General features: G+C 37.3%; 1 protein-coding gene across 4 annotated transcripts in view; it reads left to right on the top strand.

Moving 5' to 3' along the window:
- The window catches only part of YIPF6 (Yip1 domain family member 6), an 87,647-nt gene that overhangs the window by 53,645 nt on the left and 18,427 nt on the right, over positions 1–15,575 (top strand). For 3 of the 4 annotated variants that reach the window (XM_067723418.1, XM_067723417.1, XM_067723414.1), the window contains exon 7: positions 7,147–7,268. The exons of the other annotated variant lie outside the window; for it this stretch is intronic. In XM_067723418.1, coding sequence (XP_067579519.1) covers positions 7,147–7,268 — 122 coding nt within the window. The remainder of the gene's footprint in view (positions 1–7,146; positions 7,269–15,575) is intronic. 4 annotated transcript variants of the gene reach the window in all.

Genomic DNA, 15,575 nt, shown 5'->3' with positions numbered 1-15,575 from the left:
TTTCTTCTGGGACCCCTATAATTCGAATGTTTGTGTATTTAATGTTGTCCCAGTGGTCTGTGAGACTGTCCTCAATTCTTTTTATTCTTTTTTTCTTTATTCTGCTCTGCAGTAGTTATTTCCACTATTTTATCTTCCATGTCACTTATCCGTTCTTCTGCCTCAGTTATTCTGCTATTGACCCCTTCTAGAGAATTTTTAATTTCATTTATTGTGTTGTTCATCACTGTTTGTTTGCTCTTTAGCTCTTCTAGGTCCTTGTTAATCATTTCTTGTATTTTCTCTATTCTATTTCCAAGATTTTGGATCATCTTTACTATCATTACTCTGAATTCTTTTTCAGGTAGACTATTTCCTTTTCATCTGTTAGGTTTGGTGGGCTTTTTCCTCGCTCCTTCACCTGCTGTGTATTTCTCTGTCTTCTCATTTTGCTTAACTCTACCATGTTTGGGGTCTCCTTTCTGCAGGCTTCAGGTTCTTCGTTGCCATTGTTTTTGGTGTCTGTTCCTGGTGGCTAAGGGTGGTTCAGTGTGTTTTGTAGGCTTCCTGGTGGAGGGATCTTGTGCCTGTGTTCTGGTGAATGAGGCTGGATCTTGTCTTTCTGTTGGGAGATCCACCTCTGGTGGTGTGTTTTGGGATGTCTGTGGACTTATGATTTAGGCAGCCTCTCTGCTAATGGATGGGGTTGTGTTCCTGTCTTTCTAGTTGTTTGGCATAGGGTGTCCAGCACTGTAGCTTGCTGGTCATTGAGTGAAGCTGGGTGTTGTTGTTGAGATGGAGATCTCTGGGAGATTTTTGCCGTTTGATATTATGTGGAGCTGGGAGTTCCCTTGTGGACCAGTGTCCTGAAGTTGGCTCTCCCACCTCAGAGGTACAGCCTTGAAGCCTGCCTGGAGCACCAAGAGCCCTTCTTCCTCATGGCTCAGAATAAAATTGAGAAAAAATAGAAAGAAAGAAAGAAAGAAGGAAGAAAAAATAAAAGAAAATAAATAAAAGAAAATAAATTTATTAAAATAAAAAAATAATTAAGAAAAAAATTTAAATTAAAACAACAACAACAAAACAACGGACAGACAGAACCCTAGGACAAATGGTAAAAGCAAAGCTATACAGATAAAATCACACACAGAAGCATATACATACTCACAGAAAGAGAAAAAGGGAAAAAATATATGTATATATACTTCTGCTCCCAAAATCCACCTCCTGAATTTGGGATGATTTGTTGTCTATTCAGGCATTCCGCAGATGCAGGGTACATCAAGTTGATTGTGGAGATTTAATCCGCTGCTCCTGAGGCTGCTGGGAGAAATTTCCCTTTCTCTTCTTTGTTCACACAACTCCTGGGTTTTAGCTTTGGATTTGGACCCGCCTCTGCATGTAGGTTGCTGGAGGACGTCTGTTCTTCACTCAGACAGGACAGGGTTAAAGGAGCAGCTGATTCAGGGGCTCTGGCTCTCTCGGGCCTGGGGGAGGGAGGAGTACAGAGTGTGGGGTGAGCCTGTGGCCGCAGAGGCCACCATAACGTTGCACCAGCCTGCTGTGCACCGTGTGTTTTCCCAGGGAATTTGTCCCTGGATCACGGGACCCTGGCAGTGGCGGGCTGCACAGGCTCCCAGGAAAGGAGGTGTGGATAGTGACCTGTGCTTGCCCACAGGCTTCTTGGTGGTGGCAGTAGCAGCCTTAGTGTCTCATGCCTGTCTCTGTGGTCCACTCTGATAGCCATGGCTCGCACCTGTCTCTGGAACTCCTTAAAGCGGCACTGTTAATCTCCTCTCCTTGGGCACCAAGAAACAAAGAGAAAAGAAAAAGTCTCTTGCCTCTTCGGCACATGCAGACTTTTGCCCAGGCACCCTCCTGGCTCCCGGCTATTTGTGGCGCACTTGCTCCCTTCAGGCTGTGTTCACGCAGCCAATGCCAGTCCTGTCCCTGGGATCTGACCTCCGAAGCTGGAGCCTCAGGTCTCAGCACCCGCCCGCCCCGGCGGGTGAGCAGACAAGCCTCTTGGGCTAGTGATTGCTGGTCGGCTCTGATCATCTGTGCGGGAGTCTCTCTGCTTTGCCCTCTGCACCCCTTTTGCTGTGCTTTCCTCCGTGGCCCTGAAGCCCCCCCCTCCACCACCGACAGTCTCCACCCGCGAAGTGCTTCCTAGTGTGTGGAAACCTTCACTCCTTCCCAGCTCCCTCCCAGAGGGGAAGGCCCCATCCCTATTCTTTTGTCTCTGTTATTTCTTTTTTCTTTTGTCCTACGTGGGGAGTACGTGTGGAGTTTCTTGCCTTTTGGGAGGTCTGAGGTCTTCTGCCAGTGTTCAGTAGATGTTCTGTAGGAGCTGTTCCACATGTAGATGTTTTTCTGATGTATTTGTGGAGAGGTAGGTGATCTCCGTGTCTTACTCTTCTGCCATCTTGAAACTCCTCCCCCCTTTTCTTTCTTTTTCTTCTCTGATTGCCATGGCTAGGACTTTCAAATCTATGTTGAATAAGAGTGGTGAGAGTGGACATCCTTGTCTTCTTCTTGGTCTTAGAGGAATGTTTCAGTTTTTCATCAATGAGAATGATGTTTGATGTGGGTTTGTCGTATATGGCCTTTATTATGTTGAGGTAGGTTCCCTCTATCCCCACTTTCTGGAGAATTTTTTAATTATAAATGGGTGTTGAATTTTGTCAAAAGCTTTTTCTGCATGTATTGAGATGATCATATGGGTTTTATTGTTCAGTTTGTTAATGCGGTGTATCACATTGATTGATTTGGGTATATTGAAGAATACCTGCATCCCTGGGATAAATCCCACTTGATCATGGTGTATGATCCTTTTAATGTGTTGTTGGATTCTGTTTGCTAGTATTTTGTTGTGGATTTTTGCAACTATATTCATCAGTGATGTTGGTCTGTAATTTTCTTTCTTTGTAGTATCTTTGTCTGGTTTTGGTATCAGGGTGATTGTGAGGTCATAGAATGAGTTTGGGAGTTTTCCTTCCCCTGCAATTTTTTTGAAGAGTTTGAGAAGGATGGGTGTTAGCTCTTCTCTAAATGTTTGATAGAATTGACCGGTGAAGCCATCTGGTCCTGGATTTTTGTTTGTTGGAAGATTTTTTTTTTTTGCGGTACGTGGGTCTCTCACTCTTGTGGCCTCTCCCGTTGCAGAGCACAGGCTCCGGACGCGCAGGCTCAGTGGCCATGGGTCATGGGCCCAGCTGCTCCGCAGCATGTGGGATCTTCCCGGACCAGGGCATGAACCCGTGTCCCCTGCATCGGCAGGCGGACTCTCAACCACTGCACCACCAGGGAAGCCCTGTTGGAAGATTTTAAATCACATTTCAATTTCAGTACTTGTGATTGGTCTGTTCATATTTTCTATTTCTTCCTGGTTCAGACTTCGGAGGTTATACCTTTCTCAGAACTTGTCCGTTTCTTCCAGGTTGTCCATTTTATTGGCATAGAGTTGCTTGTAGTAGTCTATTAGGATGCTTTGTATCTCTGTGGTGTCTGTTGTAACTTCTCCATTTTCATTTCTAATTTTATTTATTTGGGTCCTCTCCCTCTTTTTCTTGACGAGTCTGGCTAATGGTTTATCAATTTTGTTTATCTTCTCAAAGAACCAGCTTTTAATTTTATTGATCTTTGCTATTGTTTTCTTTGTTTCTATTTCATTTATTTCTGCTCTGATCTTTATGATTTCTTTCCTTCTACTAACTTTGGATTTTGTTTGTTCTTCTTCCTCTAGCTCCTTTAGGTGTTAGGTTAGATTGTTTACTTGAGATTTTTCTTGGTTCTTGAGGTAGGCTTTTATTGCTATATATTTCCCTCTTAGAACTGCTTTTGCTCCATCTCACAGGTTTTGGATCATCGTGTTTTCATTGTCATTTGTCTCTAGGTATTTTTTGATTTCCTCTTTGGTTTCTTCAGTGATCTCTTGGTTATTTAGTAACGTATTGTTTAGCATCCATGTGTTTGTGTGTTGTTTTTTTTCCCTTGTAATTGATTTCTAATCTCATAGTGTTGTGGTCAGAAAAGATTCTTGATATGATTTCAATTTTCTTAAATTTACTGAGGCTTGATTTGTGACCCAAGATGTTATCTATCCTGGAGAATGTTCCATGCACACTTGAGAAGAAAGTGTATTCTGCTGTTTTTGGATGGAATGTCCTATAAATATCAATTAAATCTATCTGGTCTATTGTATCATTTAAAGCTCGTGTTTCCTTATTAATTTTCTGTTTGGATGATCTGTCCGTTGGTGTAAATGAGTTGTTAAAGTGTCCCACTATTATTGTATTACTGTTGATTTCTTCTTTTATAGCTGTTAGCAGTTGCCTTATGTATTGAGGTGCTCCTATGGGTTCAAACTTTTTAAAATAGCGATTCCTAAAAATGAAGACAGATAAAATGGATGTGAAGCAATAACTTTTAAAAAGAAGAGAATTTCTCAGAAATGAAGAAATACATGAATAATATTTAAATTGAAATGTATTGTCAATTCAGAATAAATTGAATGAAAAAAAGATCAACATTTATCTCAGAAAGCAAACTACAAGTCTAGATGATTTTGAATTTTTTCAAACATTTCAGAAAGAAATAACACCAATATTACACAAACTCCTTCAGAGAATAGGGGAGGGAGGAACAACTCTTTAATTGTTTTATGAGATTGCATAACCCTAATACCAAAATCAGGTAAAATTATTGCAAGAAAATTAGATGTGTATCTCACTCATGATCATAGATGCAAAAATACTTAAAGTACTAGAAAATCAGCAGGGCAGGTTTTCACCTTCACCTGGTTTTGCCATCAGTGTGCACAATTTCAGAGCCAGAGGAGGTGGCCTTGAGCAATGGCCCATGCTACCCTCCAAGTGTTACTTTTGCCATTTTCCATGTCCTTATGACAGCCACGGGCATTGGTGCTAGCGTTTGTACTGCCAGTTCAGACACCGGGAAATGTGGTGGGAACTGAGTGAGGCAGGTGGCTGCAGCAGCTTGGAGGTGCTTGGGGTGCAGAGGAGCCATGTTGAATTCATGGGCACAACTATGGAAGAATTGGAAAGTATCAATGAAGAAATGGAGTCAATCAAGACTGAAGTTGAAGAAAAGCAGAAGATGCTCTCCAGGTTTACTTTAGCACTTGAAGAGCTAGTGCAAAACCCTGTGGCCTCCTTGAGTGACACAAATGTGAGACAAGGTTTTCCTGAAAATAGCCTGCTCCCAAAAGAATGATTAAGGTATTAAAGGTAACAAAACTTGTGTGCTGTTAAAAACCACATTTCTAAGATGGGAAGCTTTGGTAGTGAGAAAAAGTATGTCTGTATTTCAGAAGAAAGTATATCTTATGCACCTCTTAATGACAAAGAAATACAGAAGGAAAGTCATAATGAAAGTTATCCAAAGAGCACAAGATGTGTAAAAACAATTGATACTCAGAAAGAAGAAACTGAATGGTGATATTCACCAAGCTAACCGTGTGAAAGGCAAAGTTTTGAGAATACAAGATGATAGTAAGGGCTTCACTACTTTTGAAGACAGCAGATTAGTTGAATTTGATTTTGAAATAGAATGTACTGAAAATGACACTCCCTCTGATTCTGATGACACTATGAAGGAATGTCTTCGAATTTTCAGTGAGTTCACACGAAGCAAAGCTCATAAGGGAGAGACTGCTAAGTAGGTTTCAGGAAATGAAATAGAATTAGATATGCTGTATTACCAGAAAATTTCTGGACGAAAAAGAGGAATGGCACACACTGCCAAGTTTGATGTTCCAATCAGTAGAGATATCACTGGCCCATTCAGGGGACCAGTCCCACCACTAATTAGTCACACTGGAATCCTTCAAGCCCAGCAACAGTCAGTGCAGATAATGGCTGCCATTAAAGGTGATCAGGCTTTTGTTGCTGCCACTTCAGGACAGAAGAAAAGTACATTTGCATGTCCAGCCTCACAGATCCAAAGGAAAGCCTCAGGAGAAAATTCATGTACATCAAACAGCCTTCATGTGGATATAGTTCTTCAAAGGAAAATCCAACTGCAAGGCCAAATAGATCACACTTTCCTGTGAAAAGTATTGCTTCTTTTCCTGTAAAGATGTTGAAATATAACTTGGCTCATCCAAAGCAGGCTTTAGGAACATCAGAATCCTTGTCCAAAGTACCTGATGAAGTAAGATAATGCTCTGTCCACCTTCCTTTTTGAGAAGTATTTGAGATTTTATAAAATGGAGGATGAGGCTTTTAACAAGGCTAAAATAGGAGAAAAGGCCACTTACAAACACTGTGGCAGTCAAAATATATATGTGAACATAGCAATAAATATCCTTAAGAAGCTGAGAGGCCAAGATGTGTCTGGAAGCAGTAACGACAAAAAGACAACTGGATTGAAAAAGAATGAAAAGAAAAATGTGCTCACAGGAATTATTCTCTACAGACATCTTAAAGACTACCTTCTAACAAGAACAGTTACATGGAAACAACTACCCCCAACCCAACCCTGACAAGCCAGGAAGTGTTCTTTTAAACTCAGGCATGACAAAAAATTCTTGTAAATGATCCTTCTAAGAATATTAGTATGAATGTGCTGTCGATGTGGGAAGATCTATGGCGTGACTTCCACAGGCAAACACAGCAGGGTAGAAAAATGTCATTATCACTTTGGCCAAGTGTTGAGTCATAAAATTCTTGGTGGCTTAGAAAGGCAGTACAGCTGTTTTGAAGGTGTCCTTGGATCCCCCATGTGCCAGGTTGCCAAGTTTCACGTTCATGATCAAAAAGAAAACCTAGAGGACTTTGTGAAGACTTTTGTTAAGTTCCCACACCCCGACAGGTATCACAGTGTATTTGCTGTGAATTATGAGATGTGCTATACAGTCAAAGGTTTGGAACTTACTCGAGTGACAGTGGTTGATCCTCCAGGTGGTCTATGATACATTTGTGAAACCAGATGAAGTCATTGACTATAACACTAGGTTCTCTGGTGTGGTTGAAGATGACTTGAAGAACACAAAAACCTCAATCCATGATGTGCAAGCCATCTTGTTGAACCTGTTCAGTGCTGACACTGTACTAATTGGACATAGTTTTGAACATAGTCTCTATGCACTTAAGTTAATTCATACTTCAGTTGTGGACATGACAGTTATGTTTTCTCATTGGCTAGGTTTACGTCACAAAAGATCCCTTAAGAGTCTAGTGGCTGACTACCTGCAGAGAATCATTCAGGATGATGGTCACAATTCAAGTGAAAATGCAACTGCCTGCATGGAACTGGTCCTATGGAAGGTAAAAGATGAACTGAAAGGAAAGAAGTAACTACTTTGTCCAAGAACATCTTAAACCTCTGCATTGCTTCTGTGACCCCTTGGCATCCACTGCTGGCAGTAGAGTTTGGTCTATAATAACATGAGGTTTCTCGATGCTTTCAAAGGGAAGAGGAGAAGGAAAAGCACTGTTGAGGTTCATTTATTACATTTTAAAGATTAAATTTCCACAGTGATTTCTAAAGTTGTGACTGGTGAGTAGTGGGGGGAGGAATTAGGTCGTTTGAGATTTGACTCATCTTCATAGGCAGTGTGTGAATAATGGTGAAAAATGGTTTAAAGTTGAAGTAATGGATCCAGGACTTTCACAAAGGTCGTTTCTCAGGTTACTTAAATTTCTTTTTCTGTCTAAATACCTAGAACCGTTATACAGCTTGAAGTTAGAAACATCTTTACCTAACAAAATTGTAAGTTTTCTTTGGAGCACCTATATAGAAATAGAAGTAGAGATTTTCCTCACAAAACATATGGAAGTAAATATAAACTTTTCAGTGTACTGTTAACATAAAAGTTTTGGTCATTTGTAAAAAAACGGTACTAGCAAATCAAATTCAGCAATATATTAGAAGGATTTGCATTGTGACAAAGTAGAGTTTATCACAGGAATACAACATTGGCTGAACATTAGAAAATCAACCAATCTTGTTCACCATATTAACAGAATAAAGGAGAAAAAGCACATGAGCATTTCAATAAATGTAGATAAAATGTTTTACAAAATTCACTATCCACCAATGATAAAAAATCTCTTGCAAATTACCAATAGAAGGAACTTCCTCAAGCTGGTAAAGGGCATTTATGAAAAATCTACAATGAACATGATAGTAGTGAAAACAAAAACTTAATAGGGAAAACAAAACTAGTCAATGCTTCCCTCTAGTACTGGGAACAAAGCAACAATGCCACTCTACCACTACCTTTAAAAATTTCACTAGAGATCCTAGATAGTGCAATAGTGCAGGAAAAATAAAGGGAACAAATATTATAAAGAAAGAAATTAAGCTGTTTTAATCTGCAGATTACATAATTGTTTCCATGGAAAATCCTAAGGAATCTACAGAAGAACTACTAGACTTATTAAGCAAATTTAGCAAGTTTGGAGGATACAAGGTTAATGTAAGAACATCAAATGTGTTTTTATATACTACTTGTATAAAATTTGAAAATTAAATACAAAACCATTTTGTATACAATAGTATCAAAAACATAAAATCCTTAGGAATAAATTTAACGAGAGACATACAAGATCTCTACGCTGAAAACTACAAGGCATGGCTAAGAAAACTTAAAGAAGACCTGAATAAATGGAGATATATACCACATTTACGGATTGGAAGACTCAATATTATTAAGATGCTGGTTCTTCCCAGACTGATCTCCCTATTCATGTTGAAAGGAATTAGAAAGCTTGTCAAGAGAGAGCACAAAGGTTGTGGCCAAATTTGATAAGATTAGTACGCATCAGCATATCAATGCAAGCCAGGTGCTATTCATCAAGAAAATGGGGAGATTAGTCAGACATCTAAACAGAAATTAGGATCTACTGTTGTCTAAGACAGTAGAAAAATAACCCCAAAGGCATTTCAGAGGCCACTGGTGCTGCCTCTCCCATCATAGGCCCATAGTGAAAGGGCCTGCGGGCAGAATGATTTCACGACTCTGCTCCTCCCATTCCTGTCCTAAAATTATCTACCCATTTGGAGGTAGATGGTATAACTTGGCTTCATAGGTGAGGTGTTATCTCTGCCAGTGCACAGAGTGCGTAAGCTATTGGATCATGGTTACCTCCACCTAGATTTTGAAGGATGGAGCCATCTGGAGCCACAGGTGCATGACCCAGTCAGAGGGCTACTGCAAACATACTCTGCTAAGGCAATTCCTAATGGAACTCTAGGGCTAGGCTATACCTACAACTGCAGACTGGTAGGTGACCTGTGTGTGTGTGTGATTCTAGCATGGGAGAGTGGCAGGCATGTGACTCCAACACATTAGAGCTGCAGAGTGAACTGTGCCCAGCAAAGCTGTAGGCGAAGGGCTGCTAAAAACTGTGGTGGACCACTGCTCAAGTGTGTCCAGAAGGTACGTTTGCCTGAGTGGTCCTTACGGTTTTGGACTTGCTTTGAACCTGTTTCTCTTTTCTTCTTTCCTATGTCTCCCTTTTAGAATGGAAATGTCTATCATATGCCTGTCTCATCATTGTATTTTAGAAGCACATAACTTGTTTGATTTCATAGGTTCACAGCTGAATAGGAATTTCCCCCAGAATGAATTTTACCTTGAATCTCACCCATATCTCATTTAGATGCTTTAGATGAGACTTTGGATTTAGATTTTTGAATTGATGGCATGTGATAAGGACATGAATTTTGGGGATGGGGAACAGGGACAGAATGTTATGGACTGAATGTTTCCCCTCAAAATTCATATGTTGAAATTCTAATAGCCAGTGTGATGGTATTAGGAAGCTGGACCTTGGGAAGTGCTCAGGTCGTGAGTGTGGAATCCTCAGGAATAGGATTAATGTCCTTACAAAGGAGGCCTGAGAGGGCTCCCTTGCCCTCTTCCACCATGTAAGGATACAACAAGAAGTCTGAAACCCAGAAGAGGCCCTCATCCCACCATGCTGGCACCATGATCTTGGACTTCTAGTCTCTAAAACTGTGAGAAATAAATTTCTGTTTCTTATAAGCCACCCAGCCTGTAGTATTTTGGTATAGCAGCCCAAATGCACTAAGACACATCTCAAAATGGGTTAAAGACTTAAACATAAGTCCTGAAACTGTAAAATTCTGAAACAAAGGGGAAAAGCTCTGTAGCATTGGTCTTAGCAATTATTTTTTGGATATGGCATCAAAAGCACAGGCAACAAAAGCAAAAATAAGACAGGTGGAGTGCATGAAACTAAAAAGCTTCTGCACAGCAAAGAAAATAATTAACAGAGTGGCAATCCATGAAATGAGAAAAAATATTTGCAAATTATATATCTGACGGGAGGTTAGTATCTGAAATACATAAAGAACTCCTACAACTCAATAGTAGAGAAACAAATAACCCAATTGAAAAGTGGCCAAAGGTCTTAAATAGACATTTATCCAAAGAAAATATACAAATGGACAACAGTTATATGAAAAAATATTCAATATCAATAATCCTCAGGGAAATGCAAATTAAAACCACAAGATATCACCTCACACTTGTTAGGATGACCATTATATTAAAAAAGAAACAGAAACAGAAAACAATGAGTGTTGGTGAGGACATGGAGAAATTGATTGGTGAGGATGTAGAATGGTACAGCTGCTATGAAAAACAGTCTGGAGGTTTCTCAAGAAAATAAAAATAGAACTAGCAGATGATCCAGCAATCCTACTTCTGGGTATTTGTCCAAAAGACATGAAAACAAGATCTTGTAGATATATTTGTTCTTCCATGTTCATTGAAGCATTATTCACAATAGCTAAAGAGTGGAAACAACCTGAGTCTCCATTGACAAATGAATAGATAGAGAAAATGTTGTATATACATATAATAGAATATTGTAAAAACTAAAATTTTTATGGAATAGCAAAGGATTCCAAATAGACAAACAATCTTGAAAACGAAGGACAAAGTTGGGGGACTCTGACTTGCCAGTTTCAAAACTTACTACACAGTTGTAGTAAGCAAGACAGTGTGGTACGGGAATAAGGAAAGATATATAGACTGATAGAATAGAGTTGAAAGTCCATAAATAAATCTATATATTTATACTTGTATTAGTTTGCCATAATAAAGTATCAGAGAAAGCATGGATTGAACAACCAAAGTTTATTTTCTCATGATTCTGGATGCTTGGAGTCTGAAATAAAGGTGTTGTCAGGATTGACTTCTTCTGAGGCTGCTCTCCTTGGCTTGTAGATGGCCACCTCCAACTTATGTCATCACATGGTCTTCTCTCTCTGTATGTCCGTATCCAAATCTCTTCTTATAAGGACACCAGTCATATTGGCTTAAGGCCCACACTAAGACCTCATTTTAACATAATTACTTCTTTAAAAACCCAAATGTAGTCACATTCTGAGGTACTGGGGCTTAGGACTTTAATATATAAATTTTGATTTTTTATGAGTGCCAAGATCAATCAGTGGGAAAGAATAGTATTTTCAACAAATGATGCTGACACAAATGGATATCCAGATTTAAAAGAATGAATTTGGATCCCTACTTCATGCCCTATACAAAATTTAACCTATGATGTATCAAAGACCTAAATGTAATATTTAAAGCTTATAAAACTCTTAGAAAAAAAACATAGGTACAAATCTGAGTCAATTTGAGTTAGGCAACTCTTTCTTAGATATGCCTCCCAAAGTAAAAGCAATCAAAGAAAAAATAGGTAAATTAGACTTCATCAATATTAAAAACTTGTGTGCCAAAGCAAACTATCAAGGAAGTGAAAAGACAACCCACAGAATGGGAGGAAATACTTGCAAATTATATATCAGTATCAAGTGACCAAAATATATAAAGAAAACTTACAACTCAACAATAAACAAGAAGACAAATAACCCAATATAAAAATGAGTAAAGGATTTGAATAGATATTTCTCCAAAGAAGATATGTAAGTGACCAGTAAGCACATTTAAAAAATGCTTGACATCATTAGCCATTAGGGAAATGCAAATAAAAACCACAATGTGATACCACTTCACATCTATTAGGATAGCTATTATCAAAAATAAAGACAATAACAAGCGTTGGAAAAGATGCTGAGAAATTGGAGCCCTCATACATTGCTGGAAAGAATATAAAATAGTGTAGTCACTGTGTAAAACAGTTTGACAATTCCTCAAAATTAAACACAGAATTACATCATGACCCAACAATTCCATGCCTAGATATATATGAAGAGAATTTAAAACATATGTTCAAACAAAAAACTTACTCAAATGTTCATAACAGCAATATTAATAACTGCCAAAAAGTGGAAACAATTGAAAAGTCCATGAACCGATGAATGAATAAACAAAATGTGGTAAATCCATATAATGGAATGTTATTCATCCGTAAAAAGAAATGAAGTATTGTTACATGCTGCAACACGGATGAACCTTGAAAACATTATGCCAAGTAAATGAAGCCAGATAAAAAGGCCACATATTATGTGATCCATTCATATGAAGTGTTCAGAATAGGCAAATCCATAGAGACAGAGCATAGGTTAATGGTTTCCAAGGGATGTAAGGAGGGGTAATTGGGACTAGTTGCTAATACGTATGGGGTAAAAGAAATGTTCCGTGTATATATGGTGGTGATGGTAGTTGCACATAATGAATATACTAAAAATCACTGAAGTACAAACTTTAAAATTGTGAATTTTATATTATGTCAATTATATCTCAGTTAGAAAAAATCCAATGAGATACTTTTACATACCATCCAGAATAGTTAATATTAAAAACACTGCAATACCAAATCTTTTGAAGGATGCAGAGCAACTGTAAATCTTATAAACGGGTAGTGAAAATGATACAACCACTTTAAACACAGTTTGGCAGTTCTTTTAGAGTTAAACATATGCATTCCCTATGACACAGCAATTCCACGTCTAAGTATATACTCAAGAAGAATTTAAATATATATCCACACAATGACATGAACATGAATACTCACATCAGCTTTATTCATATAGCTCCAATCTGGAAATAATCCGGATGTCTGTAACATGAGAACTGATAAACAAACTGTGATATACAATAACACACTATTCAGCAACAAAATGGAATAAAATTATGCATGTAACATGGATAAATCTGTAAAATACGATGAATGGGGAAAAAAAAGCCTTATACAAAAGGCACGCATTGTTGGATTTACACTTATGTATTTCATATTTGAGTAATTGTAAATGGTATTGTATTTTTTGGTTTTGGATTCCACATGTTCATTGCTAGTATATAGATGCATAACTGATTTTTATGTTTATCTTATGTCCTATGACCATGCTGAACTCACTCATTAGTTCTAGGATTATTTTTTAGATACCTTGAGATTTTCTGTGTAGACAATCATGCCATCTGAAAATAGAGGCAGTTTAATTTCTCCTTTGTAATCCATATGCCTTTTATTTCTTTCTTGCCTTAATGCTAGGACTTCTAGAACTATGTTGAATAAGTGGTAAGAGTTTCCCTGGTCTTAGAAGGATAACATTTAAGCTCTCATCATTAAGTATAATGTTAGCTATAGGTTTTTTGTAGATGATCTGTATCAAATTGAGGAAGTTGCCCTCTATTCCTATTTTTCTGAGAGCTTTTTTTAAAAAAAATCATGAATAGATGTTGAATTTTGTTAAATGATTTTTATGCATCAACTGTTGTGATCCTGTGATTTTTCTTCTTTAGCCTGTTAAAAGGTGAATTAAATTATTTGATTTTCAAATATTGAACCAGTCTTGTATCCCTGTGGTCCTTAATTAAACCTCACATAGTCATGGTGCATAATCTCTTTTATATATTGCTGAATTCTATTTGCTAATATGTTATTAAGGATTTTTGTGTCTGTATTTATGAGAAATATTGGTCGATAGTTTTCTTTTTTTGTACTTTGTCTGGTTTTGTATTCAGGGTAATACTGCCCTCATAAAATGAGTTAAGAAGTGTTTTCTATTTACTGGAAGATGTTGTGTAGAATTGTTAATTCTTCTATTTACTGGAAGATGTTGTGTAGAATTGTTAATTCTTTAAATGCTTGGTATAATTCTCAAGTTAATCTAGGCTTGAATATTTTATTTTGGGGAATTTTAAAATTATCAATTCAGTTACTTTAATAGTTATAGAGTGATTCAAATTATCTGTTTCATATTAGGTGAGTTGGAGTAATTTCTTTTCCAAGAACGTGGTCAATTTCACCTAAGTTGTCAAATTGATGTGTGTAGAGTTGTTTGTAGTATTGTTTTATAATCCTTTTGATGCCCACAGGGTTTGTAGTAATACCCTCTGTTTCATTCCTGATACTGGTAATTTGTTTTCTCTTTCTTTTTTCTTTGTCAGTCTTGCCAAAGGATTGGTAATTTTATTGGACATTTTAAAAAATCAGCTCTTGGTTTTATTAATTTTCCCTATTGTTTTTCTGTTTTCACTTTCATTGATTTATACTCTTTATTATTTCCTTACTTTGCTCTGCTTTGGAATTATTTTTCACTTCTAATTTCTTGAAGGAATAGTGTAGATTAGTGTAGATTTATGTGAGACTTTTCCTCTTTTCTAATATAAACATTAAGTGTTATGAATTTTCCAAGACTGACTTAGTTGGGTCCCACAAACTTTAGTGCTGTATTTTCATTTTTATTCGGTTCAAAATATATTTATTTCCTTTGAGACATACTCTTTGACCTATTGACTATTTAGAAGGGTGTTTTTCAGTTTCTAAGTGAGTGGAGATTTTCCTGTCATCAGTCTGTTAATGACTTTTTTAGTTTGAATGTTTTAAATGTTTTTCAGCTCTGTTGTTTGGTGCATACACATTTAGGATTGTTATATCTTCTTAGTGAATCAACCCTTTCATCATATGTAATGTTGCTCTCTATCTCTAGTAATTTTATTGTGCTCAAGTCTACTTTATCTTTTTTTATTGAAGTAGAGTTGATTTACAATGCTGTATTCATTTCAGGTGTACAGAACAGTGATTCAGTTATACATATACATATTCTTTTACAAATTCTTTTCCCTTACCGGTTATTATAAAATATTGAGTATAGCTCCTTGTGCTATATAGTAGGTCCTTAATTTATCTTTAATTAATATAGTCACTCCTGCTTCCTTTCAGTTGTTTCCATAGTATATCTTTTCCCATCAATTCACATTCAACATACCTATGGATTGTACCTGAAGTGAGTTTCCTGTAGGCACCATAATGTTGAATCATATATAATTCACTCTGCCAATCTCTGTCTTTTAGTTGGGGTATTTACAACAGTTACATTCAATGCAATTAGTGATATGTTAGGGCTTAGTATTATTTTTTATATTATTCATTTTTTTATTTTTATATTTTTAAATTGGGGTATAGTTGTTTTACAATGTTGTTTTAGTTTCTACTGTACAGTGAAGTTGAGTTCCCTGTGTGCTATATAGCAGGACTTCATTAGTTATTTATTTCATACACATTAGTGTATATATGTCAATCCCAATCTCCCAATTCATCCCTCTCCCCCTTTCCCCCCTCAGTGTCCACACGTTTGTTCTCTACATCTATGTCTCTATTGTTGCCTAGCAAACTGGTTCATCTGTA

This window comes from Pseudorca crassidens, chromosome X (genome assembly GCF_039906515.1).
Source record: "Pseudorca crassidens isolate mPseCra1 chromosome X, mPseCra1.hap1, whole genome shotgun sequence".
NCBI classification, from domain to species: Eukaryota; Metazoa; Chordata; class Mammalia; order Artiodactyla; family Delphinidae; genus Pseudorca; species Pseudorca crassidens.
Note: the sequence above shows the minus strand (reverse complement) of the source record. Positions and strands in the feature narration are given on the sequence as shown.